The sequence below is a fragment of the Zonotrichia albicollis genome, chromosome 14 (genome assembly GCF_047830755.1).
Source record: "Zonotrichia albicollis isolate bZonAlb1 chromosome 14, bZonAlb1.hap1, whole genome shotgun sequence".
NCBI classification, from domain to species: domain Eukaryota; kingdom Metazoa; phylum Chordata; class Aves; order Passeriformes; family Passerellidae; genus Zonotrichia; species Zonotrichia albicollis.
The window spans coordinates 8,999,310-9,027,019 of record NC_133832.1 but is presented as its reverse complement, the minus strand read 5'-3'; the positions used below and the strand labels follow the sequence as shown (position 1 = coordinate 9,027,019).

Here is a 27,710-nt window from a genome sequence, read left to right as displayed (position 1 = left end):
CAGAGACCACAGCCCTGCAGCAGCAGGATTGTCACTGCTTGGGAGCACGGGGGGACAGGGACAAGCTGGACAGGGCTTGAGGGGTTCTCATCCATGATACAAATCCCCCAGGGGCCAGGGAGGGTAAATATGATTGAAGCAGGCTTCTTTCAGTGGTGCCCAGTGAAATCAACAGAGGGCACAGACAAGGAATTATATAAAATATAACTTTTTTTCACTTCTTTGAAAATTCCTGAGCTTCAGTCCATGCTGGTGTGCAAGATGCCTTTTGTGCTTGTGGCATGGCAGGAAAGCAGAGCCAAGCGCTGGACCTTCCCAGACTGGGGCACAGGTGGAAGCAGGATAGCAGGTACCTAGAGAAAAGAAGTTGATTTGTGAGTAGACCTCTCTCTCTGGGCAGATGTCACACAAATGCAGCAAAGGCTGTTACCACATTGCACTGCTTAGAACATTTAATATGTAGCACTGAACATTTCATCCTACATGTTAGGACATCCTAACTCTGAAAGAAATATCAGAATGATGTGGAATATAGACAATCTGATTAAGACATTAAAGGATTTAATTTTGTTTTGCTCAAGTGTTATTTGAAATATTCATGGTGAAAGCTGGGAAGGAGAGATAATTACTCCTGCAGTATGTAGATGGGCAATATCCAGTCCTTGTAGTTAACTTGACATTTTGCTACTCTAATCAATCTGGGGAGCACCACCACCCTAATTTATGCTGGACTTGATATGATATGACTTCAGTTCATGAAGTGCTGCAGTGTTTGTGATCTCACCACTCTGTCTGTCTGCCTGCTCCCTGCCAATGCAGCACTTTGAGCCTGGAGCAAAGGCCCTCTCTGCTGGCTGCTTTATTTCTCCTGCTGCTCATTGGCACAGCTAGAAAAGCCAACTAGTTTGGATCCCAGGTCCGTCAGACAGGTGAACTTTGCCATGTTAAGCCCAGACATGGAGTCTTGACCCCTGCACAATGTCCCAGGAATCACCTTTGGTGCTGCTGTGGATTGTCACTGCTGAGGGTGAAACCCTGGGGGAGCACATGCCCTGTCTAGAGCCCATGGCTGACCAAAGCAATGTGCTCTGAAATCTTGCACTTGCAGCTGTCTGGTGTCTCCAGCACTGCTTTCAAAGCAAAACAGGGGGAAGGCAAACTGTGTGTAGCTAATTATCCTGTAGAGTGTAGAAAACTGCTAAGTCCTAGGTCTTTGAGGTAATAATTTGGAATTACTGTGATATAGAACAAGTGCTACACAGAAAAGGGGAGCATATAAGGAAGGGAATTAATAGTAGATGTGAACATCTTGGATTCTTTCTTTCCATTTTCATTTAATGTCTGGAAAGCTGTTTGGCTTTTCCAAGAATCTTTTCCACAGTGATGTTTGCTCTTTTCAAGACCCTTTTCTGGAGAACTAGCTTGAGCTCCTGTCACAAAGTGTACCCCCATGTTGCAGCTTCTCTTGGCTTTCCACACTGTGCATGCAGCAAACCAGGACCAAGGTTCGGAGAACTTGACGACTTGTCCTTTATTTTCCTGGTGGACTGGGGGGTTGTGCCATGAGTAAGGTTTTCATTGTTACTGTTTTATGCTAAGAAGACATGAAGGGAATCCAGGAATTGTTAGGGAATACAAGCCTGGAATCTCCAGAGCCTGCAGTCATAAGTGGAGAGTTGTGTGTTAATCATTCCAACCTCTCAGTGGACATCTTTCAAGTCATGTGGAATGTGAAAATGCTCTGGCAGAGGGAGTTTGTTTCTGAGTTCAGTGTACATGATTCCACATCTCATGAAAAGCACCAGAACAAGCTGGACCTCTCCAAGCAGGCAACTGAAAGAATTTGAAAAGGAGAAATGTAGGAAATTACTTGGTTAACCTTGCCTGGAAGAAGGGTAATTTTTCTAATAATTGCTAATACATTCCCTTTGCTTTTGACCTTCTTAACAAGGCCATTTGCATCACAGATTCCCCGTGAAGCGAGGACTGAGGGCTTATGTAACTGCGTGAAAGATGACCTGTTCCTCTGCAGGGACGCTCGGTGGAAACAGGAGCGGGCGCTGCTGGGGAAGCATCACCCGAGGGGGGCTTTGTGCCGTGCTGGGACAGGAGCGGGAGCAGGAGCAGGAGCAGGAGGATGGGCGCTGTGCGGCAGCAGCAGCAGCAGCAGGAGGAAGCTGGGCCGCAGGACATTGCTCCTGCCCCGCGATGGGCGGGCGTGTCCCGGGGCTCACCCGGCACTGCCCAGCTCACCTGGCCGGTGTCAGGTTCCGCTGGGACTCGGCTGCGTTCCGTGATCACCAGCAGCGGAAAATACCTCTGGACATCTCCGTCTCCTGCTGCTGGGAAGAAGAAATGGAGCAAGTCAAGAAGTTCTGGTTTCTCTTTCTCCTGGTGGATTTTTTAATTTCATTCCACGCTACAGAGGCAATTTCTGTGCTGGCCTCTCTCAGTTTATTCTATTTCAACAGCACCAGCAACAGGACTTTGTTTGAGCGCTGTGAATGTGGCCTCTATGGCTTTAATTCTCCTTACATCGGCGCTCAGGGGGTGGTGGGCATTCCAGCGCCTGATGCTGATCCTTATGCCTGCGACAGAAACACTGCCTTCACTGTCATGGAAGCACCGTGGATAGCCCTGATTGAAAGAGGCAATTGCAGTTTTGCTGAAAAAATTCAGGTGGCGACCAGAAGGGGGGCAGCAGCGGCCGTGATCTACAACTCACGGGGCAGAGGCAACAATACCCTCCTGATGGCACACCAAGGTGAGTGGGGGCTGCAGGCACCCGGACATTTCTTTCCTGCAGCTGGGGTCAGGGCAGCACAGGCTCTGAGGAACCGGGGGTTTTTGTGGGTGATTGCTGTTCTGATCGAGAGATTCAGTTAGAAAAGTAACATGTTATGCAATTTGATCTTGACTTCAGTGCTTAGTCAGCAAGACCCTGCTGTTATATTCTGATTGGTACAGGGCAGGCAAAGGGCTGAGTGTCTGAAGTTAGTCCTGGTTTTTACTTAGGGTTTGTTTTGAAGGCACCAGTGTGTTTTTTGAGGTGTCTGCAGCATAGGTATGTGCTTTGCAGATTGCAAGATAGACAAGATAGATCTTGTCTATTTTTTTTCCCCTAATTCTGAGAGCCAGGAAGTTCTCAGTGTGAGTTACATGACATGTGGGTTTTAAAACATATCAGCTCTGCTGGGACTCCCAGGCACCTGCCACACTCCTCACTGGCCAGGCTGGGATGCACAGGGACTGCTGCCCCTTGCAGCTGGCTTCCCTGCCAAGCCAAGCAGGGCTGGCTGAGCTTCTCTTCCTTCCATCACCAGTTCTTGTCAGGGCTGCTCTCAATGCATTCTTCACATTTCTTCATTTGTGCTTTTTAATCATATTATGTACTGTAATGCATGCATGTGTAAGACACTGTGACTCAGCCTTATGCTCAAAATCCCCAGATCTATAGGAAATTTTGTATTCTGAGAAGGTTCCAACCTTTGGCTTTGGTTCAGTTTTTTTCTGAGTGAAAATGCTAGAGCTAAGCATCCTTAAAGTTTTGTAGGCATTTGAGTCTGAGCAGATTGGCTGCTGTTGAGTGCATAAAGCTTGGTTGTGTTTTCACAGGTGTGTTAAACTTTTCTCTGCCCCTACATGGAACAGGTTTCTAAACAAAAGCACGTTTCTCTGATTGCTTATGGATTTACTCTCATTATAGCTGGAGCTATTTCTGTTGAAATAAGTTGTCTACTTAGGTGTGGAAGGGAAGAAATAAGGTTTGTTTAGGTTAGGACAAAAGTGGTCACTTAGTAAGCAATATTGATCTTGAGCAAATTGCTTCATCTGCTCTGCATTGCTTGCTCTGCATGCTGCCAATTGCAGTAGCAAAACCAAACCAATGTCCTTGGGCTACTGACCTGCCAAAAGCTGTAGCTGCTGTGCTGGCAGGGTAGGAGCTGGTGGAGGTGTTGGTTTTGAAGCACCTGTGGCTGGCAGGGGGAGTGGGCTGGTTCTGAACCCCTGTCCCAGGGGGGATTCAAACCTGAGCTGGGTTAGGCTGTGTAATGCTCAGTGTGCTGCTCTGAGCACAGGGGAGGGAAAGGCAATGGGCAGCACAGACAGATGACACAGTGCTGGTTATCAGTCACACAGGCTCAGAATCAGCCCAAAGTCTGGGGTAAAAACTGACTGGTGCTGACTCGGATGAGAAAGGGGTGAACTCTGTTTTGTTGGTGCTTGCATAGGCAGCAGCCGATCCTGGGCCATGTAATCACTGCCCAGGAATATTCCTTTCTCAGTGATGGGCTCTCACCCAGGGCTCCAGCCTGTGCATAGTGCTGAGGCTGTTTGGGATGTGTTTGAAAGTCTCCCAGGGCTGGGAGTGATTCCCGCAGAGCAGCTGACAGGAGGCAAGGCCTCTCCGTCAAAAGGGTGGCTCTCTGGAGAAGAGGAGCTTGAAATGTTATTTTTCATGTTATTTTCTTTGTTAATTCCCTGGCAGGGCTGTACAGCATTTCACACTCGTGGTTGCAATGACTCTGCCAGCACTGTGATTGCACTGCCTGGTGCAGGACACCCATGCAAAAGTGTGTAAGTGCTGGAGCAAAGGTGCATGCAAACTGTTGGCCCCAAAAATAACTGCAGGGCCCTGGAGAAACAGGACTTTCTGTTGTGAGTTCCATAGATCAAATAATAATTAATGATGCAAACACAACTAATATATAAGTAGAAAAAGGGGTTGCTGGTTGAAGTGGCAGGTTTGTAGCATCTGTCAAATTATTGTGACAGCAGTGGCCAGTCCAGTGAGGGAGCAGTGCTACCCAGTATTTTGTAAGATAACATCAGTCAGGACGGAGTGTTCAGCAAACATGAATTCAGCTATTGGAAGCAGGCTGGCTCACGGCTGAGCACCTTGTGCTGGCGCTGTTGTGTCTCCGGGCCGCTCTGGAGTGTCAGGATCAGGAGATGGCATCTCCCGGAGTCCCCTGCCCGCCCCTTGCTCTGTCCACTGCGGACACTGGGGCTGGCCGGGGGACGAGGCCGCTGTGCCGGGGTGTGATGGAGGAGGTGAGCCGCCCTCCCTGGGGCACCCGGGGATCACCCATCCCCCGAGGGTGATGTCAGGAGGAGCCGTCACTTCTGAGAGGTGGCCCGGGCGGGTGACCCTCCGCATGCCCGCGGGACAAACGCGGGTTGGTGGCGCACTGCGCCCGGGAGAGCGCAGCGAGGGGGATGCCCGGAGGCCACCCCGCAGCACCGCAGCGCCCCGGGCCCGCACTCCCCGGGCAGCGGTGGGGCCCGTTCCCGGAGGGGTTCCCGCGGCGGCGGTGCGCTGCGGTGGTGCCGTGCGGTGCCGTGCCGTGCGGTGCGGTGGTACGGCGGTGCTTGGTGCCGCGCGGTGCCGGGGGCGTGCCGCGGCGGGGGCGGCCCCGCTCCTCCCCCGGCAGCCGCGGCGCGGCTTTAGGCGGCGGGCGGCCGGGCCGGGCCGTGCTGGGATGCTGTCGGGGGCTGCGCTGCTGGCGCTGGCCGCGTTGCTTTGCGCCGTCCCGCCGCCCGGTCCCCGCGGGGCGGCGGCGGCAGCGGCGTGGACCGCCTGGCTGAACGTGTCGTGGGAGAACGGCGTGGACCGCAACCGGAGCGGCTGGGAGGCGGGCGAGAGCGGCCTGTACGGGCTGGACTCGCCGCTGCAGCCGGCCGAGGGGCTGCTGGTGCTGCCCGACAGCCCCGACGCCTTCAATGCGTGCAGCGCGCTCACCAACTTCAGCGGGGCCCCCCCGGCCGGCGGCTCCCCGCGCTGGCTCGCCCTCATCGAGCGCGGCGGCGGCTGCTCCTTCGCCGACAAGATCCGCCGGGCCGCCGAGCGCGGCGCCGCCGCCGCCGTCATCTACAACTACCGCGGCACGGGCAACGAAGTGCTGCCCATGTCCCACCACGGTGAGCGCCGGGGAGCCGCGGGGGGCTGGCAAACAGAGGGGCTGGGAGCCACCCCGTCCCTCCCTCCGTCCCTCGGGGGCCGCGGGAGCGGGGCCCGGCCCGGCCGCGCATCCGCGGCTCCTCGGCGGCAGCCGGGAATGTCGCTGCCTCCCCGCGCCACTGGAGCTTCTGCCCGGACTGGCCAGTGCTGTTTCAGGCGCTGATGTTGTTTTTTCTCTGATTAATGAGTAACCGTGTCCGAAATCTGGGGCCAAGGACGAGTGGGCTCTGGCCGGGCCGAGCCCTGGGTTTCTGTCCCGAGCCTGTAGAGGTGATGGATGAGGAGGCTTTTAATGCCTGTTGAGACTGGAGTTCATTGGGGCTGTAAAGTGGGCTGGGTTTCCGTGCTCAGGTGCTGTTTCTCCCTATGCCCTGCACACTAACCAGCTCAGGCATAAGTGAAGTACGAGTCTCTTCTGTAGGTAACTTTTCAGCAGCAAAATGCCTCTTCTAATGCAGGCAGCTGAAGGTCTTTAAAGGTTGTTTTCCAGTATGAACAGGCTGATAACAGAGCTCCTCTTCTCTTGCTGTAGAAAGTCTCCTACTTAGTGGAAGGTTTTTTGTGACCTGCCCATCTTTTAAATGAAGAGTGAGATTTGGCTGTGTTTTAGGCTAATGTTACCTGAGGAACAGACCTAGGCTGAAAGCTGTGTAAATGCCTTCTGGTGCCCTGTGTGTGACAGGATGAGTGGCTTTGGTGGCTCTGTGCAGCTGTTGGACGGACACGCACCCTTGTGGGTGTGTTGGAGTTCTGTCAAGTGACACTGCTTTGGGAAGCCCCATCTTCTGGAGAGAAATTGAACAATGAAAATGAGTACTGTGTCTTAAAGCTCTGAGTGATTTGAAAAATAATTATATCCCTGCAGCAACCCTCTTTGAAGGTTTGGAGAGGATTTCTGTTAACAGTGGAGGCAAGTGTTCTGGTGAGACAAGGAAACAGTAGCTGCCTCTGGAGGTTTGCTGTCTTAATGAGCTTGCAATCTTAAAGAGCTGTAGGACTGTTGTTACTCTGCTTTAAGAATTCAAAACATACAGTCTGGATTGGCTCTGGCCTTTCTGAGGCAAGGCTTTCTTATGTAATCAAATCATCAGCTGACAAATGCTATTGAGATCTGACTATTGCTGGGCGAGTTCCTCCTGCTGAACTGACAGAGCGTCCCTGCCCTGAGCCCTGTTCTCTGTGCCTGCCTAATCCTGCAGCTCCTGGAGGAGCTCCCTTGGCACTGCTGGCCTGGCTGGGTCACTGCTGAACCTGTTCTTGAGGGGAAGGACCGTGTGCTCCTGCTCCTCCTCCATCCTGGCTGCTGGGACACCCACAGCATCCTAACCTTGCTGGGAGCTGCCTCTCCACATCAGCCAGGGGCTCCTGGCAGGGTTTGCTCCAAGAGGAGCTCCCTCCTTTCCTGTGCTGTCCTTAAGCTTTTGCTGAGGCATTTATGTCAGAGTGGCTCTAACTGTCCTGATTATCCTGCATGATGGCATGGAGACTCGAGGGCATGTTGAAACTTCCCAGCTGAGCTGCAGACAAATAGGACAGGGACTCCTTGAAGAAGACAGCTTCTGTCAAACCACTTATTTAGTCTGCCTGACTCCTCCTTGCCATGTCATAGCACAATTGTTAAACTAAGCTTGGGCTAAGCTTGTTGCTGCTGTTGCTTTTACTGCTTGTCTTTGTTTTAGTCCCTCACTTTCTTTCCTGTTCCACCCTCCCTTTTGTTATTCTCTGGACGTGAGTTCTTTTTGCATCCTTGTGTCTGTCTGCACGTCCCTGCTCCTGGCTCTTCCCATAGCAATGCTCTTCCTCCTGCTCACAGGGCTTTGGTGACAGCTGTGCCTGGGCCAGCCCTGCCTCTGCCCCTGCTGGGGGCCCTCTGGTCAAACTGGACAAACACTGCAGGCTGTGAGCACAGCATGGCCAGGCTGGAGCTGGCTGCAAGCCATCAGCCTCATTGGGTTTGCCAGTGCAGGGTATCCCCTGTGCAGTGCTGATGAGCTCAGCCTGCAGCACTGCCCCTCACACTCAGGAGGCGGGAGCTGGTCACAGTGCCCTTTGCTGGCTGTGCTTTGGGCTGGCTCCCCTCTCCTGCCCTCCTTGTGGCACTGGCTGCTCTGACTCTCCTGGGCCAGGGGGAAGGTGGCTGTGCCCATTAAAGAATGGGCTTTGTGCAACCACACCTCCCACCACGTCTGCTGTGGCTGTGCTGCTGGTGACTTTGCAGTCTGGGTTTCCTACTTGGCTGCATTTCTGCTCTGGCTGGGGCCATATGCCATCAAGAGAAACCAGATGCTTCCTCCAAGCTGAGGCAGTGGGAAGTAGCAGGAGATGGCTTTGCTCCTGTCACCTGTGGGCCATGGAGCTGTCACCTGCCTGGCAGAGAAGGAAGATCTCTCTGGGTGGGCTCTGTATGGCACAGTACACTTTCCTTTAAAGAACTTTGGTAGCAACAAAATCACAGTTATCAACAGAAGCTTATCTAAAAGTGTAGTATGCCTTTTTCTGGGGCCTTCAGACTTGGCTTTTGAAGCAACTTTCTTGCTTAAAGACTTAAATGGGCCTGTATTTGCGGCAGTGTTTGTCCTAGTCATCCTGCTTCCAGAGACTTTGTTTCTTATAATCATCATGTTTAGTCTGATGAATTCTTTATTGCATCCATATAACCTTTTGGTGTGCCAACTTAAAAGAAAAAAAAGAAACAACAAAAGCTACCCAAAAAAAGCAAACCACTGTGGCAATTAAAACAACAGAATGCGGTGAATAGCCAAATCAGATATGATCAAATTCTGCCTAATCATCTCTAACAGGCAGAATGTGAAGAATTTAATGGAGTCCAAAGTAAAATTTACTTTGTGGTTTATAAGCACAAACCCATATCAATTAGCAAACTTGAGTTTTTAACTGTGCACATTTTAAGATGGTACCGCTCTGTGTCAGGCTGAGCAGGGTTTCAAAGTACAGTTCTGTGTGCTCATAATTGCACCTCTCTGTAATCTCTATTGACCTTCTGGAAAAGACATTTGATTGGAGAAAACCAGCAGCATGTGGGGAAAAAAGTGCAGGGCAAGAGTTGGTTTGTGTTAAAGGTGGACCTTGCCTTAAGGTAGAACCAGGCTGTTGGGTGGTTTGGCTTGAGGGCATGGTGGTGCCCATGGGAAGCATTCTTTGCTGTTCAGTATTTCCTTGAAGCTGGTGAAGGAGGATTCTTTGCAGGTCAGAAAGCAACTGTGGTAATTTTCTTTGGTTTCTGTCCTATGGTGTAACTCTAGACTGGAGAAGCACATCACCTGATCTGCAGAGGGCTTGTTCTGGGGGAACACAACTGAATGGTTCTGCCTCAAGCAGCCAGCGTGAATCAGGCTAACAAGGTCTGGTTCAAGTGTAAACATGCATCAGTGGGTGAAAGGGGAAGGAAAGGTTAAATATGCAGCACTGCTGCTTATTCTGCAGGAGTTTCACTGAGGTGAAGCCTTACCTCCATATGCTTGGAGAAAACAGGGTATGGCAGGAGAGTCTAGCTGTGCTCCACTGCTTTTTGTGAGGTATCATCTTCAGAAACAAGCTAAAACGTTGCCAAGGTGTTAAAAGGCTGATGGGAGTTGTAGAACTGTTAAAGATTGAGTCAGAGTTGAAATCCCAAGGCAGGCTGTGCTGAGACCTTGTAAGCCTCGAGTAAACAAATAGTGCACCTCTTGCAGTGAGAGAAGATTTGTGCTGAGAACATCTGAGGAGAGGAATGAGGATGGAGGATCTAATTAATGGCACTTCCTCTCTCATGTTCCTTGGCTGTGGCCAGATGAGCCTCTGCAGATCATTAAACCCTTCCTTCAGTTCCTTTTTGAGAAGGACCTTGCATGCATCTGCTGTGCCTGGATGGTATTTGCAGTCTGTAGTGTCTGGAGTTTGTAGTTCTTTGCTTCTGAGATTAGCTTTTTGATGTGAATGTGCTGAGCTTTGTCTTTATACACTCAAACTCACTTTGGTTCTCCTGGCTGCCTGGTTTAGAATAAATTGATGTTACAGCTGCAGTGGCATTCAGATAAGCAATTGTAGCACGTGGGTCTGTCTGGTGACCCTCAGGGGATGGTGGGGTGTGACAGTGGCTGGGGCTGCCCCCAGCACAGCAGTCTGGCAGCAAACAGCAGGAGCATTGAGAAACTGGATGAGACAAACTGGTGCTATTGACAGCTTCTGATCCCTGCTCTTGCTCTTTATGATATAATTTAGGTACCTCTGTGCCATGGAGAACTGTAGGGTAGGCATCATCCCTTAGGTAGCCTGGAATAGGTCTGTGAAGTGCCCTTGCACTTTGGGTTTACTGGGCTGCTGAAATGTGAAGGGATGAATTAAAATCCTCAGTGACAGCTGTGGTGGCAGAGGCTTCATTGTGAGGGACATGGTGCTGCTAAAACAATGACAGTGCTTGTTTGCCTCCAGCCTTGAGTGTGCTGGGGAGCACACAGCATCAGCTCAGCACGGCTCCCCTCTGTGTCCACTGTGACCTGTCATCTCTCCACAGACAGATGCTTTCTGGCTGAGACTGTGCCCTTTACATCATTTTGCCATTAGCTTTCTCAAGCTCACTTCTTCCCAGTGAACGCTGAGCTGCCACCAGCATGTGGGGAGCCAGGGATATTATTGGTGAGCTCATTCTCATTCAGAGAGGGTGAGCAATGTCTTCACTAAATCAAAACTGATGAAAACTGTTGAGTAAACTCACCAAAGAATTTTCCTTAGGAATTTTGCTTGCTGTTTCTCCAGGAGGTTTTAGATGCTGTTTGCTAGATTGAAAGGTGGAACTGACCAAACAGCATGTGAAGAGAGCTGTCCTACAAGATCTCATTCATTTCTGTGCCCTTGAAAAGTGTTACTGTCCTGGCTGCTGTTTTAGAGCATGATTTACCATTGTAAATATTCTAAGATTTAGGGGATGGAGCATTTGTGTAAGACTTTAAGGCTCCAAAGGGGTGGGGGGAGAAAAAAAGGGTTGGTAACTGTTGGATTCATTTGACAAATAATAACACTATTTAAAGTGAATAGAGTGCAGTTGGTTTCCACCTCCAGTATTCCACTGTGGTGCCATTCACAGAGGCCTGGACAGGCTGCAGAGCTGGGCAGAGAGGAGCTCATGAAGTTTAGCAGCTGTCTGCCCCTGGGGAGGAATACCCCCATACAGGCTGGGGCTGATCTGCTGCAAGGCAGCTCTGTGGAAAAGCCCCACCTGCCCTGATGGACTCCTGTCCATGACCAGCAGTGTGTCCTTGTGGCCAACAAGGCCAATGGGATCCTGGGTGCATTGGGAAGAGGTGAGGGAGGTGTCCTGCCCCTCTGCTTGGCCCTGGTGAGGCCTCATGTGGGGTTCTGTGTGCAGTTCTGGGCTCCTGGGGTCAGACATGGAGCACCTGCAGTGAGTCCAGAGAAGGCCTGTGGAGATGATGAGGGGCTGGAGCATCTGTCATACAACCAGAGGTTGAGCTGGGCCTGTTTAGGCTGGAGGTGAGAAAACTGAGAGGGGACCTCATGAGGGCACACAAATGTGTTAAGGGTGAGTGTCAGGAGGATGGGACCAGGCCCTTCAGTGGTGTCCAGAGCAGGACAAGGGACAGAGGGCACAAACTGAAACACAGAAAGCTCCATCTGAATAGGAGGAGAAACTTCTTTAGTGTGAAGGTGACTGAGCACTGGAACAGCCTGCCCAGAGAGGTTTGGAGTGTCCCTCATGGAGATATTCCAAACCTGTCTGGATGTGACCCTGTGCAGCCTGCTCTGGGTCACCCTGCTTTGGCAGGGCACTGAGCTAGGTGATCTCCAGAGGAACCTCCCCACCCCTGCCATTCCATGATTTTGTGCGAATGCTTGCCCCTGTATGTGCAAAGGCTTCTGTGTTTAGGAGGAAGAGATCAGACACAGTGCCATACTCCAAGTAAAGCAAGCTGAAAGTAGATTTAATTAAGCTTAGGTAATAGTTGTGAGGGAAAAAATAGTTGTGAGGCAGTCCAGTCAAGCAGTTCAGATCATAGGGGGCTGTAGCTTTAAATGACTGCAAAATAACCTGAATGTAAATGATTCTTTTATCTTGGTGCCAGGTAATGTTTGTGCAGAACATGCAAAGCAGGGGAAGAAGGAGCCAGCCTACAGTGTCAGCTTATCCAGGATTATATTGCTTTCTCTTGAACTATGAGTTCAATCCCCTTCCCCTCCTGCAAAGGGGAGAGCTTATCACAGGGCAGTAAAGGTGTTTCCTCTGACAGTGTCTGGGATGGAAGATGACTGTGGGCATGGGCACATTCCTGATGAGATTTTGCCTTGTTCCTGTGGATGACAGCAATCAGCACTTTAGTTTTATCCACACTGTAGCATGGATGGGAGCAGAGCTGGCCTGCAGGGTCTGGTTTCAGTGTCTGAGGCCAGGGAGAGCCCTCGTGTCCCAGAGTGGGGAGTGCTGCTGACACTTGATGGCTTTCTGTGCAGTGCTGGCCTGTCATCTGAGGTGAGTTACGTAAGGCTGGCAATGCCAGCTCAGACTGTGTACGCTGCTAGTTTATTTTTCCTCCTACTGTAACAGATAGCAGTGAGCTTGTACCAGCCTGCTTGATAACCCCCAGAAATCCCATTCCTTACTATTCAAGTGCAGCGAGATAAGCAGTGTTCAAGACACAATATTTTTGTTTTTTCTGAACATGCAAGATAGGCTATCAGATACTCCTCTTACATGCCTGAGGAGCCAGGTGTGCCAAACTGGTACAAAATGGTTGCAGTGTAAACTGGCAGTGCCTTTCATGTTAAAGAACAGGAGATAGCTTGATCTCCTAATGCCTTTTCTGCTGATGGAAGGGTTGGAGGGGTGCCAGGGGAATACCTCTAGCTCCTTTGGCATAAGGCACAACTGTTATTGCTCTGTGCTGCAAGCACCATATCTTGTAGATAAAAACAATGATCCAGGCACCAAGGCTGGAGTTGTATTTGATCTCCTGAAGGAACCTTCAGATAGTATTTCTGCTCTGGTGCTGTGGTTAAGGAGAACCTGTTCATTCTTTGATAATTCAAACTCCAAAGTCTGCCCTTCTCTTATTTTTTTTTTCTTTTTTTTTAAATATATGAAACATTGAAAATCAAAATAATTTCTTCCATTCTCCTTTTTCTGAGTGGGTGGCTTAAGTGGTTGCCAGCTGGGCTGTTGAAATGGATTGGTGGTCCCACCAGCAGCAAGGATGGGTGGGGGTATTCCCAAATGGAGTGCTGGGAGCACTGGGGTGAGCTGTGCTGGTCCTGGGGAGAAGCAGTGTGGCCATAACAAAGGCACTGTTTGGACAAGGTGCTCTTTGGACTGAGTGCAGGAATACTGGTAAAACTGGGGGCACCTAATTTCAGTCTGATTAAAGATGAGGCAAAACTTCAGACTCTGAGAAAGCTGGGGGAAAAAAATGATGGGATCCAAAATGCTGGAGGCTGCATTTGGCATGCTGGCTTCTTCATTGTTCTGGTTTTAACAGCTGGCAATAGAATACATAGTTTTGATTACATCTTGCATTGCCACCCCTCTAATACCTTGTTCCTGCCTGAGGCCAGGCCCTGTCAGGACCCCTGTCAGGGCTGGTGGTCCCAAGGCCACCACAACATGTTTCAGTTCCTGTCATAATGGCACCCAAGCAGCAGCTCAGGCTGTATTGGGTAGGGGTGATCCTCTAGCTTTTGTTACAGAAGCACAGAAGTTGTCACAAACATGTGCTGATGGACGTGGCTGCTCCTGCTGCCCTTGTGCCAGGGTCAGGGCCACCAGCTGGCCACTCACGTGTGTTCATCCAAAGCGGAGCTGAAATTGCAGCTGGAATCTCTGGGGTTGAGAAGAGTCAGTGAGGACTGAAGCTGTCATCTGATAGCATCCTTGTGAGCTATCGAGTCTGAAACTTAAATGGAATATGTTTGTTTCTTTAGGGGTAAAACTTTTTCACAAAGGATGGCTTAGCAGCTGGAATGGTTTTGCAGGCTGATGGTGAAATTTCATTAATAGGAATTGCTACTCTGTGTCTTGTGTTGTGCATGTGTGGTTACAAGATAGATTTACTGTGAGGCATGCAGAAATATAGGGGAATAGAGGTTTTTTTGGTTTTTTTTGGCAGGCTTTTTATTTTCTCATTGTTGCAGCCTGTTCTTCCACACTTTCTTCCATGCTTATGAAAGCAAGTTTCAGCTTCTGACTTCGCTTGCTGCTAACACCTGACTCCAGCTCATTTTATATGTGATCTGTAAGCCCTAGTTCATCCTTAAGAGTGGTTACAGTCTAGGAGACTTATTTTTTTCTCTTCTCTGTGTGATGCCGTTGTCTTTATGAGGAGCTTTCTGAATAAAATATGAGTTTTGTCCCACTGAGGAAAGTTGCTTGCTGTGTTGGATCACAAGCATTGTGTGAACAAGCTGGAAAACTAATAAACACTTCTCCAAAGACAGCCTTTGTGGTTTAACACCAATCCTAGGGTTTTTTGGTAGCTGAAAATTGAATAACTTTCAGCAGAGGGAAATAACTTGTGTAACTCAGCAGAGGGAAAAACAATTGGTCTCCCAATAAAGAGTGTTTGGCCAGGGGGTTAGCTAAAAATAGCACTTTGTAACAGTCTTTATTCTTCCCCATGCAATGTCTATTATGAATGTTTTGCAGGTGGTGGTTTAATGCAGTGAGACTCCTGATTAGCTGGTCTCAAATCTGCTTTTCTTGTATTTAGTTTTGGGAGAGCAGTGGTAATTTACTCATCTCCCTTTTTTTCCCCTTCTTCTTGTCCCCTCTCTGTTATATTGGGACTTTCTAATGTTTCTGCAAATGGTATCAGGTGTCCTCAAGCCCTTGCATGTCACTGAAAGGAAACCAGTTTGCTCTGGTCTGTGCTTGACTGGAGTTGCTTGAAATTTCTTCCTACCATAAACACCTTGGTTCCTTTGACTTGCTGTGGTGTTCAATTAAGCCAATAAAACCTGTTGTTAAAATCAGGATGGCATTTGGTATCTTGCCCCCAGCTGTTTGAAAGTGGAGCACATCTCCCTTCATATTTGCTTCCCTCTGAATCTCAGTAGAAACTCATAAAAACACTTAGACTTCACAGTGTATGTTCCCTCAATAATTTCTCTATTGCTGCTGAAAATACAGAAGTGAAGGGTGATCTATGTCTTTGATTCTCAGTGTCTGGGGAAGTACTCAAAAGTACTGTCAAATTTAGAAAAGAGGTGCTAAGAAGCAGCAGGAGGGAGTTGGATCCATTACAGGAAGCAATCCCTACACAGATATCACAATCCCCAGTGACCTTACTCTGCAGAGGATTTATTTTTAACTTCATGTAGTTCAAAGGCATGTTAAATTGTAAATCACCGAAGTGTTGTGTCTAAAATAGGACAGCCTGTGTCCTATATAGGAGTGAGGAATGCTGTGGAGAGGAATGAATCCTGAACAGGGTTCACTTATGCTCACAGGTAATGGCACACACTTTCAGCTGGACAAACACACAGTGGTGACACTTGTTCCATTGGTTCATATTGAATCTATAAATGCTATTTAGAAGCTTCCCACAGCTGTTTCTTTAGCACTTGTAGCAACACATCTAGGACAATGCCTCTTTTACAACAGCTGGGAACTGAGCATGGCTTCCCCTTCTTTGCAGGTGCTGAGAAGATTGTGGCAATCATGATTGGCAACCTGAAGGGCATGGAGATCCTGCGGCGCATCCAGAGCGGCCTGAGGGTCTCCATGGTCATCGAAGTGGGCAAAAAGCGCAGCCTGTCCATGAACATCTTCACCATCCTCTTCATCTCTGTGTCCTTCTTTGTGGTGGCAGCAGCAACCGTGGGCTGCTATGTCTCTTACTCTGCCCGGAGGCTCATCATGGCCAGGGCCCAGTCCAGGGAGCAGGTGAGTTTGTGCTGCTGTTTCTTTATACCCCCACCCCTCCATGGTGGGGAACTTGAGGTTTGCAAGTTTTGGTTAAGTACCAAAATTACTGAATTTGTTTGATCTTTAAAATGCTAAGACATACATCTTTGCTCAGCTTAAAACTTTCCTAAAGAGCAGCCAAGAGTAAACTGCATGGAGAAAAGTTGATTGTGCTCAGCTAACTGTGTTTCCTACAAATACTCCCTGAACTGCAGTGTAGCCCTAATGCTGATGTGGTGGGGGCTGTGAGAGAGCTAAACTGCTTTTAGCTGACCCTCATCCTTCCCACACAGCACTGCCTATGTGCTTGCCACAACAGGAGACACGACTGGAAGTGTGTCTGCAAAATGGGGCATGACTTTACTACAGGCTGGGAGGCTGCTGCTTGCTGAAAGCTGCTTTCTGACTGAAAGCTTTCTGAGAATTACAGTGGCAGACTCAGGGTTGGAAATACTGGAAGTTGTCATCTGCCTGTGAGATGTAGCATTGCCATTCCTGGATGAAGTGTGGAGTTGTCTCTAAGCTGATGCTGTTCTCTTGCTGGCATTTGTGGACAGAGATGCAGTCTCCTGCTGATGAATCCCCTCCTTCAATACCCTGCCATCTATCCTAGTCTCACAGCTCTGTTTAATAATGCTAAACAAATCTGAGCAGGAAAATCTGGGTGCCCTATGCACTGTTCATTAAATCACATGTAAATGTTTCCTCCTTTGAAGGTACTTAAGAGTGCAGTTGTGAGCTATAGCTCTTTCAAGAAACTGCAGATGTTATTAATGCCTCAGTGATAGCTGGGTCTGGGAAAATCCAGTCTGCTTGGCTAGCAGTCGTGGGTTCCATGTGCACAAGCAGCTTGCTGCAGATTGACAAAATAGCATTGATAAGTGACATGCCAGTTCCACATGATTTCAGCAGAACTGAAATCAAGGAACCCCAAGAAGTGCTTTGTGGAGTATAAGAATACAAGAAACTTCTCTACTGTCAGGGTGTAAAAATATACTGTTCTGTCAAAGGGAAACTCAAAGACCATCCAGAATTGTTTTCAATTGTTTTTATACCCTGACATCTCAGACTCATCTCACAGTGATTAGGTAAGGAAAGAATAACAAGAAAATGCCTGTTAGTTCAGGTGAACTAGAAAAAGGTGATGCTGCCATGAGCCCTGTTAGCTGCTGACTGGATTTTAGTGTAGATCCCAGTTTGAGAGTTCTAAGTGCTTTGGCTCCAGGAATACTGAATATTAGTCAAACAACCTCCTGGCTTGTGTGGTACATCTTGGTGGCTTTCCTGTCACCATGCAGCCTTGTGCTTGGCCCTGAGTGAATATTGAGAAAGGCCAGTCATGTCAGCTTCTGATCCAAGTGAAAAGAGAAGTTTGGCAGCACATCTGTCCTAACCCAACAGTTAAACCAGAGCAGTTCTTTCCTCTTGAGCAAGCTACACTGTGTAACCTGCTAGTTCCTTCTTGAATGCCTCTTTTCTCCTGGGCCTGAAATTCCAGTCTCCCCCTCTGCAGTTTCTTCCTGCATTGGGAGGTCAGTAGCAGGAAGGTGGAGCATTGAGGTAAATGTGGTAGGTGGCTTTCTACCTTTCTAGTCAGTGGAGTACTGACAAATTCAGTTCTCAATATAGTAACCTTTCTTAATAGAGCAAAATGACCCATGATGTTATCTGTGGCCTGGTTTCTAATTTCAGCTCAAGTCTTTGCTTCCTTTGATTTCATAAAGATTAGATGTTGCAGCTGAGAAATTACCTAATTAATGGCTTTGGAGGACGTAAATTGCTCAACTTTCCAACAATTCAAAACTGCTTCAATGGCAATAGCCACCTGTGGGGAAGAACTTCCTTAGCTGACAGGAGAAAAGCAGGAGTTCCAGCCTCCTCAGAGCTGCCTGGTCTGCACTGCCATGGCTGTGCTCACAGGCTGCCAGGAAGGCACCTTTTTCAGACAGGGCTGGAGGTAAAATTGGCAGCTTCAACAAGGAAGACTTAGGACTGAGTGACTCCAAACCTAATTTTTCCATTTGGATACCTCACTACTTCTACCTGCCAGAGCCTGATAAGAGTTGGGACCTGACCTGTTTTGTAATATCTTGATTCTATTTCTTCAACTTAGCTTTTTTTTTCTAGCTTTTTCTGTGTTGGGGATTTTATAGTTCAAATATAATTAATGTTTTGCATTCTCTTGAAAAACCTGGCTTCACAAAATGCTTTGACATTTCAAGCTCGAGTATCTTGGTAGACTATTCCACATAAAGCTTCTTCTGCAGCCTTTCTCCATGCCCTGGAGGGGTGTTCTGCTGTGTTCTTGCCAAAATCAATGTTAAAGGTGACTTTGTCATTGATGCATTTAATGAGGAGCAATTAAACTGGTGCCCATGCAAAACTTAAAATATTGTTTCAAGTAAATTATTAACAGTGCAGCCAGTTGGGTCCTGTCTAATATGCTTGGCCTGACATAGATGTGTAGATGAGATATTGTCTGAGGGAGTACATTCCTAGAAAGTTTCGTTTTCAGTTAATAACAAATGGTGGTGACAGTGCTGGCCATGTATGAGAAGTGCTTGCATTGCTGCATTCCTGCTCAGTTGATGTTTCCCCGTTTGCTGCTCAGACTTTTGGGGCCCTCAGCAAGCAGCAGTATTGTGGCTGCTGCCCTTGGCTTCAGCCTCAAACCTTGACAAGGGCAACATCATTTCAAAGTTAACCATAAGTGACATACAGAAGCATATATTGATGCCTTCAGCAGAACTTCACAAACTTGCAAGAAAGTCTCAGTAGTTCTTGTTTAAACAAATGTGCATGTCTGCATCCCTCACCTTTGGATTGTATGTGTCTCTTCCTTGATAGTTGTTAGTAGCTGCTAGCTATTAAACTCCTAAAACCAATACTAATACAAAAGTAGCTCATTTTGTGCTAGGACTATTTGACAGGTTCCCAGGGGGATGTATAAATCAACTTGTTTGCTAGTAACTGCTTTAGCACAAGGAATCTTGTGCAGACTCGAATGGCCAGTCCTTGCAAGATTGTTTGGTGTCAGCCAAAGCCCTTGTCCCACTTGTCCTTGTGTACTTGTGCCACCAGTACTGCACTTGGAAAAGTGCATGGCAAAGTTTCCTGTAACTGAGCTACAATGCCTAAGGAGATGGAATGCTGGAAAGGCAGCAGTGTGGGGCTCCTGCATGGAGCAGTGGAATTGGAAAGAGGCTTTTTGGTTAGCTGCAAAACTCGAGTCTGGTCTGTCCCTGAGGTTAGTGCTGTGCTGGGGATGGCACTGCCAGAGCTGCTGAAGTGCACCAGGCAGGGAGAGGACAGTCCCATCCTTGGAGTCAGGAACACCAACCTGTGACCCGCACACAGAGCTCAGCTCTGGGCTAACCCCAGGTGCTGCAGTGGCACCTGGACAGCAACAGTTGCCAGGCAAGCTGTAAAGCAGTGGGAGCGGAGGAGCAGTTCAGGGTGTATGGTGCTAAGTGGGCAGATTGGTAAAGAATCTTTCACCTTTCCTCAGATTGATTGTGGCAGGAAGGTGTCCTAAGGTGAGTATAACATAAACAATTGATTGTTGAACTCCACCTTCAGTCTTCGGTTCCAAGTCAGTTTGAAAGCTTCAGTTTGTTTTGGCTGGATCTAAGTGATCAAGGTATTATCTTGCATCTTCTCAAACTAAAAAACACTTATAATTCCTGTGCTTTGTGAGAAGGTTAGCTACAACTAAAGCTGACATAAATGTGTGTCTGGTGTGTCATCCAGTCAGGAGCTGCATCCGTATGTCCCAAAACTCCATTTCATGTTGACTTCAAACAGTATGGTCATGCTTACTTGGCTTATTCTGATAACATCTGGGTTTTTTAACTGTTGCTGTAGGCACCTGGGTAAGTATTAGTAAATGAACAGTGGGAGGGCAGTGTCTGACCAGGACTGCTTTGTGTCACAGCGGCGGCTGAGGGCCAGGGCCAAGAAGGCCATTGAGCAGATGCAGCTGCGCACGCTGAAAGAAGGGGACAAGGTAGGACTGACCCTGAGACCCCCCTGCGTTCAGCACAGCCTGGCATGAAACCCGGGCAGCTCCCTAGCCCTGGAGCAGGAGGCAGAGGCCTCTCTGAGCCTGTAACTCTTGGTGGCAGACACAGTTCCTCCTTCAGACCAGGTCCTTTTCCAGGCCTCAAGGCTTCTATTCAATATAAACCCGTTTATTTTGTTAGCTGCTTGCTTGTAGCCTTGCTGATGTGAGAGGACCTAATTTGCTGGCATGAAGGCTTAAACATAAACTAAAATCTAATCAGCTTCCCTAGCTCTTCTTGTAACTAAAACTGGAGGCAGCAGTTTCTAAACCTCTACACTGGTGCCTCCAGTAATCCAATAACAGTTTCAGCTGGAATTCTAAACCATGGGTTTAAGCTTTCAGTGCTTCTTTTGAAGTGTCAGCTTGACTGTGAGTAATCCACAAAGTGTGTTTATGTAAGATTATATTTGGGAGCATCATGGATGACTCTAGCTAGCCCCCTTCATAAAGTAAATCTATCTGGAGTTCAGAGGAAGCTTTCAAAGTGTGTTAAAGCTGTAACTTCATTTCACTGTTTTAGGAAACTGGTCCAGATGGAGATTCCTGTGTCGTGTGCTTTGAGCAGTACAAGCCAAATGATGTGATGCGTGTTCTGACTTGCAAGTAAGTTGTCTTCCAGGCTGGCCGTTTATCCAAAATTCTGCCATGTTTGTTAACAAGCTTTCCTCAAGTTGTTGTACCATGAGAATTCTTGAATATCTATCAAAACAATGTTTTGAATGACAGAAACAGTGTGAATACACAATTGCAGTGTGCCCCCATGGCCTGTGTTCATCACTTTCCCTGTGTGACTGGATTGACACACATAACTTAGCAGGCCACAGTGTCTCTCAGTGGGATGCCAGGACTTTTTAAAGATCTATTCCTTTGCTGGTGTATCAGAATGTTACCACTAACTTGCAGGTAATTGGCAAAATGTTGCCTGTTTCTTGTCCCTTAAATTACTGTTTACTGCTAGGGTTGTGTTTCTGCTAAATTTGTTAAAACATGCTGGCTTTTGTAGTTTAGAAGAAAGCATTTCTATTCTTGTGTGCATCCTCTGAAACAGAGACCAAAATAGAGCTATAGCAGTTTATTTTTCTGCAGTTCTCTCCTGTTGTACCTCACTGCTGTGCTGCTGTGGAAGCCCAGTAGTGAAGCACTAAGGCTGTAATGTGATTGCTCCTAAGGTGAGCAGTGAAGCTGCCCCAGGGCTTAAGGAAACTTGTTCTGTGGGATTTCCCTCTGTGCCTGCTGGCTGGGACTGCTCTGGCCAAGCTTCTAAAATCAGAGGGCTGCCACATGAACTGCCTGAATTGTGCAAAGGAAGAGGTGTCATGACCCTCAGGGAGGGTTACAGAAAGTACTTGAAAACATTTTGATGTAGGAAATGAAGTTCTGAAGAATAGAGAAATGGGTAGCTGCTGTTGTGTGCTGAGCAGTGCTGTCAACCACTGGCAGATCTCAGCTGCAGTTACCTGTGCACCAGGTTTCAGCTTTGCAAAGGCTTTCTCTGCTCACAACCTGTAGGACCTCTAAGCTGTTTTGGTAATACACAGTTGGTCTGCTAAGGTGTTATCAACCAACTCCCTTGATGTAATACTTAATACTTTAAAAAAAACCCCAAAACTGAATAACCTTTCAGGCATGTATGTTAATGATTATCCAGTTGTCATGTTTATACTCGTAGGTAGTTTTGTTTAGTAATGGACTAAATGCCATGAGTACAGAAACTTGTAGACAGGCTCCAGACACTTTGCCTGATAGGAGACCTGACTTCTCATTATTTCCCTATAAACCCTTCTAATCTTGGTATGAACCTGCAAACAAAGCATGACTTATTTGGGTAAGAGTGGAGTAACATTTTTTGATTGTGTTCTTTGTACACAAATTTGCTCCATTTCCTCTTGAGACTGCTTTTACATACATTTGTGATGTTTCCTTCCTCTGTGGCCCAAATGCAGCTCTCAGAGGCATGCTAGCTTAAAATTACTTATGGACCCGATAATCTTCACGAGTGGTGATATCTGCCAGTATCAACTATATTAAATTTTCCCTCATGTGAGAGATAAACTAGTATTTACTGCAAGAACATGCTTGATTTTGGTGGTTGATTTCAACACTGAGACCCTACTTGCTGGAAGCATTTAACTGTATCTATGAAAGAACCAATCAAAGGAATGTTCCTATGAATCACATTGATGGTATCTGAGTCCCTGGGGTGTGGGTATTTGCCAAGGGCATTCTTGCCCAGAGAGTCAAACTGAAGGCATTTATAGTTGCAGAGGTGCACAAGTCCACTATTAAGTTCAAGGACTTGAAATAGTTGGGCATTAAGAAAGTTTCAAGTTTTGTACCAAAAATTATGTGGATGCAGCTGGAAGGAAGTGGCAGTGGTGTGAGCTGAATTGGAGAATCCTTGGATCCTGCTGGAGTGTAGGCTGCTGAGCACTGGATCTTTGCACTTACCTCATAATAGGGTTGATTAATACTGAGCAGTGCTTGTTTGCCTTGCTGTTTCTATTCAGGCTGAGTGAACAGGCAGATCACAGGATTTCAAGTCATCCTCCTAAATCTGTGGCCTAATTTAAACCCATTGTGGAATTGAGTGTCTTAATAGAAGCACACATTTGCATCTGTGATGGCTGAGCTATATTTACTTTCTTGAGTGTAGAGCCTGCCAAATATCCACTTAGAATACACAGTGGTTGCACAGACACAGTAAATGGGTGGGAGTACAGTTTATCTTCAGGACATAACTCTGTGAGATGATTTGCCTATGTAATTACAACAGAAACAAATGCTATTTTGTCTACATCTGTATGACAGAAGTTAACTTTAAAGCTAAGGCTGAGATGTCCATAGCTGTATCATTTAAATTATCTGGAAATGTATTGTACACAGCTTTGGAAAAACAGCTTTAGACTGTTGAGGTGTAACAAAAATGTTAATGCTGAATTATAGCAAGTTGTATTGGGGTACTAATAAGCACAAACCAGCTACAGGTTGAAAGATCAACTATCCATAACTTTCAGCTGAAACTTGTGGCAAAATAAGGTCATCCATTCTAGAAGGAATAAATCCTTGGTGTTACAAAAGGGTCCTTCATAGCTGGCACATGAGCAATCTTCCTAGAATGAAACCTAACCTGTTGGCTGCCTTCTTCTCCCAGCCATGTCTTCCACAAGACCTGCATTGACCCCTGGCTTCTGGAGCACGGGACGTGTCCTCTGTGCAAATGTGACATCCTCAAAGTGCTGGGTGTTGAGGTAAGCCAGCAGCCTGCCATGGTGGCAGCTGCCAGTTGCAGTGTTACACTGGTGTTGTGCCACTCCTTCAGCTTTTTCATGCTGTCTCTAGAGTGCAGGTGATAACACAGGTGTGCCATGTCTGTGGCCAGATGCTGCAGGAGTAATTGTGGTGTCCCTTTTAGGGAAGCCTGCAGCTGACCTGGTGAGTTGGTGTCACCTAAAGGCTTGGGCAGAATGTCAGCCAGAGCTGACTCATGCCCGGTGGAAAAATTGCTCTTAATTCTTGTGCTCACAGCTAAGGGTGTTTCTCAAATCTCCAGGCAGGCTTTGACCACTCATACTGTCCCTGAAACCAGCCTCTCTTAGTTGCTCAGTACCCAGAACCCTTGAAAAGTGAATGTGTTAGCAGGTATGACATTTCTGGAACTGCATGACTTCCTAGGATACATCAGGAGTTTGATTTGCTCTGTAATTGCTCGTTGTTGCAAGTGCCAGAGGAAGATGCTGTTGCCAGTGCCTGATGCTGCCTGGACCAGTTAAACTGTGAGCCAGCATTTGTCTGGAGGGGCAGATCTGCACTGAGAGTGGAAGGAAGCCTTTTCCTGATACTGGGTAAAAATGCGAAGCTGTGTCTGAGCTTCCCACTCAATTAGGCAGTAACTGGATTTCCCCTCTGATAAGCAGAGCTTTTATTCCTTTTCACATTTTTCCCTCTGTGTAAAAGTGCTCCGGACTCTGTCCTTGCAGGCATTGTTCTCCCAGAAAGATGCACCCTTCTGCCAAGTTGTAACTTAACCATTTTCTCTTTTTTTCACATAGATGGATGTAGAACCACGGTCTGAGCCTGTGCAAGCCTCAGGATCCAGTGGCCAGAGACCTCTATCCACTGTCACTATAGTTACTGAAGAGGACAATCTTAGTGAAACAGCATCATCTGGATATGATTCTGTACAGGGACCAGATGAATCTGCTCAGGAGGCACAGGCACCATCAGAAAGTATGTCTGCTCTTTCATCTGCCTTGCTACATCATTTGCACTTGGCTACTTAGGCTGTGAGTTAGGGGGAGTTGCCTTCATAGCATCTCACAGGGCTTGAATAGTTTGTTTGTTAGGGTTATCTTAGTCTTCCATTTTGTTTTAGCCCTTAGCTCTGACACCTGGTCTTTGTTTTCAAATGAAACACAACTTTAATGTGAATTAAAAGCCAAAGTCTATGAAAGATCTAGTTCAAAGTCAGAGGCTTACTACTTCAAGAGCAAAGAGATTTTTCCAAAGATGTCCCTTGTCCCTTTGTCTCTTTGGAGATTTCATTTGGATGAGTGAGTGTTGCTTTGCTACTAGATCTGTCTGCTTTAAGTAGTTACTTACAAAAAACTTGTGGGGAGTCACTCTTGCTCTAGCTTAGATGGTGCAAGATAGAGAAGACAGATACTTCAATTGAATTTCAGATTTACCAAGGCTGAGTCATCCTTGGCTTTAGAGAGTGTTAATTTGTAAAGAATATCAGATTTTCCAAATACTTTATCTTTTTGAACAAGAGCAAACAAATTGGAAATGTCTTTTTAGTGCTCAGCTTTACACACACGGCACACACACACACACACACACACACACACACGTACTCAGTGTTGCTCTTGGCTTTAAAAATTAAAAGATTGCAGATAAACAAAGGAAAGTAACTATCCCCCGAGTTGTGGCATGGCCTTAGGAAGGGGATGCTCCATTTCCCATGGGAAGGCTAGCTGATGGGAAAATTTGGGATTTGCTGCCTGTCTCCTGCAGGATGTGTTGCTGCAGCAATGGTGTGTGTTTGGAAGTGCCCTTTTGAAGCACCCAGTAGGGAAGAGGACACTTCCTTTGAGCTGAACATCAAAAGTTGAATTTGCATCCCTCTAAACAACTCGGGGCATGCTGGACCATTACATGTCATGGGTCATTCTCACTTGAATGAGAGTGACATCAGCCAGACAAGGTTAGTCTGCAGGGAGAAGGCCTTCTCCAAGTCAGCACAGGTTCCCCCCAGTTTATCCTGAGCATGGTCTCTAGGAGTTGCTCTTGATGCCTGCCTTCAGCAGCCTTAGGGTGCAAGAGCAGCTAATATCCTCCTAGTTGGATTCTGTGGCTTATGCACACAACTTGAGCTTGCTCAGCACTACTGAGCTGAGCAAGCATCTCCAGAAAGGACAGGCAGTGGCTCCCAAAGTAACAAGGGGCACCAGGAGAGAGGTGGTTGGAGTATGGCCTTGGATTTCCATCTCTGCAGGAAAATGCAGGGTTTTGAACTTGTGCAAATCAAGTTTGTGTGGTTTGCTTTAGGATGGTAACACTTGGCTGCAGCACTTTTTAACCTGTCTTGGCTTGGTTTTCTTCTGGACAGGTGACAACACACGTCCTGTGAGTGAAGAACCCCAGCCCTCCACTGTGACTGTCCTTTCACATGGTGACAACCCAGGTTTTGAGGGAGATGAAACACAAGTTTCTGAGAGCAGAGTTGCTCATGAAGCCACGTCCTAAGAACATGCTCAGCCTCATGGTGCAAGCCTTCTGCAAGGAGCTGCCTACTGCCATTCCATATAAACCAAAAGTTGCAAGACTGCTGCAGAAAATACTGCATTGGCAATGTTTAGATAAATAGACCTGTCCAAATTGTAATTGTATGGTTTGCCTTTCTTAAAACTGTATTTCCCACAGGAGTCTTAATGCTCTCCAGATAAAGCTGTCTTAAATATAAAGAAAACCAGCAGATTTTAACTAAAACAAAAATTCCATTTTCAGCAAAGCTTTTCTACCATGTTTAAGTGAGAAGATTTTTTACGTTTCCTAGTTGTCTCCACTGGGAATTGTTTTGAGTTGGGGCTTTTTGTTGTTTGTTATTTTCATTCAAGTGGATTTTCATTGTCAACAAATTTATTTTGATTGTTCTGATACGTATTTATGAGACAGTTTTGTTTAAAGCAACATGGTATTTAATGTTTCAGTGCACTATTTTGATAGGAAAAAGTGCAAACTAATGCTTGTCAAACTGGATTTTGTCCACAGTGTCTTTGGTTCTCTAGTAACCGACTGATTCTCTACCTCTCAACTCCAGCCTGCCAACCACACAGTCCTAAAGGGGAAGAAAAGAGAGCTGCAAACTGACAGGCCAAATCTCACTTACTGTAAAGGGAACAACTGCAGGAACTTTTCAAACCTCGTTAGTTTGTCAGTCTGAAAGATCCTCAAGTGATTTGAGGAGCCTGTGACCATCTCTAGCACCAGCAATGTGGCAGAGTCCTGGCTTTGTGGGAGTCTGGGATGACTTCAGGAAAGACTCAGCTGAAGATGAAAAGATAGTTCTTACGAAAGGATCTGCTGTGTTTTGCTCAGAAATGATCCAGTCTCTGAAAAATGCTGACTGTTGCTGTACGTTGTCTTGCTCAAATGCACAAGCTGCAGGGAGAGCTGATGTCCTGTGAGTGTAACAGAGGGCTGGAGAAGCTGTCTGTCCTCTGTGGAGTTGAGATGGGGTCAAGTAGGAACACTGGGTGCCTCAATAGAACTGACTTGGCTTGTCCAGGGAAGGTAACTAAGGACATCTTCTAAATGCACTTTATTTTTTTACCTCTGCATCTTTGACTAGTTTCTATTGTTTAGTAGGATTTTGTCTTAGAGCCTCCAATAAATACCTTAAGAATCTGGGGGGAAAAGCAATGCATTTTCTTAGCTATAGTACAAATGCAATGGTTGTAAATATTTCGTAATTTGTATTGAATTTGAATATGAAAATGTAAATGTAAATAAAACACTATTTTTGATGATCCCGACTGACATAAAATATTATCAGCTCTCATGGAAGCAGATGCTGAATTTGCCCTGTCTCACAGCCTTGAAACACATCCTTTTGGGAGGCCAAATAGAAGCAGTGTTTGCTCAAAGTAATTGGAATAAGGAGTGCTAGTTGCCTGCAGGATGCTACTGTTACATGGATTGAAATTGTGTTGAGATGCTGAAACCTAGTAGCTGTAAGGAAAATCCAGCCACCTTAGGATGTGTTCAGTGAGCTGCTGAATTGTGCTGGTAGGCATGTTCAGCACAAAGACAGTCTGCCATGTGAACTTCAGACCAGACTGGCTGCACCTCACTTTTCCTTTGTCAGGTTGCTCAGCATCCCTTCCTTACTCCAAAGTCTATGCTTGCTTTGAGGAAAAAACATTTAAAAATTATTTCCTGTCTTCTTTTCTGGCTGGTTTGGGAGCAGTTAAGTCTTGTATTTCCTTATAGCTCAGTTCCAAGTCTAGTCTAGAAGATACCAGTTGGCTCTGAGCTCCAGTTGCAAAGCTGACTATAATCCACTCTGAAGCTGTCATTTGCTGTGATTGCCTTTTTATTCTACCTCTGAAGTGCAGAGCAGTGAAAGGAACAGCCAAGCAGCAAATATGCAGCCCCTGACCACTTCATTCCATTTCTATTTCACAAAGTTGGTATAAATTTATTGTGGTGTGTAAGCTGCAATGTAGTAGAATCTTATGAGGGTACAGACTCAAGAAATCATCTGCCAGTTTTGT

At 47.0% G+C, this 27,710-nt stretch overlaps 1 protein-coding gene across 3 annotated transcripts; it reads left to right on the top strand.

The window, feature by feature from the left end:
* The first annotated feature begins 1,956 nt into the window (after positions 1-1,956).
* RNF128 (ring finger protein 128) lies at positions 1,957-26,963 on the top strand. 3 transcript variants are annotated; one of them, XM_005484579.4, is made up of 7 exons: positions 1,957-2,764; positions 15,604-15,851; positions 19,807-19,878; positions 20,456-20,538; positions 23,087-23,183; positions 23,985-24,162; positions 25,544-26,963. In XM_005484579.4, the coding sequence occupies exons 1-7, from the start codon at positions 2,014-2,016 to the stop codon at positions 25,678-25,680; spliced, it is 1,566 nt and encodes a 521-aa protein (XP_005484636.2). In that variant the 5' UTR covers positions 1,957-2,013; the 3' UTR covers positions 25,681-26,963. The 3 variants fall into 3 exon arrangements, with proteins under 3 accessions (XP_005484636.2, XP_074407589.1, XP_074407590.1); XM_074551488.1 differs by lacking the exon at positions 1,957-2,764 and adding an exon at positions 5,145-5,922; XM_074551489.1 differs by lacking the exons at positions 1,957-2,764; positions 19,807-19,878 and adding an exon at positions 5,145-5,922.
* The last annotated feature ends 747 nt before the right edge of the window (positions 26,964-27,710 follow it).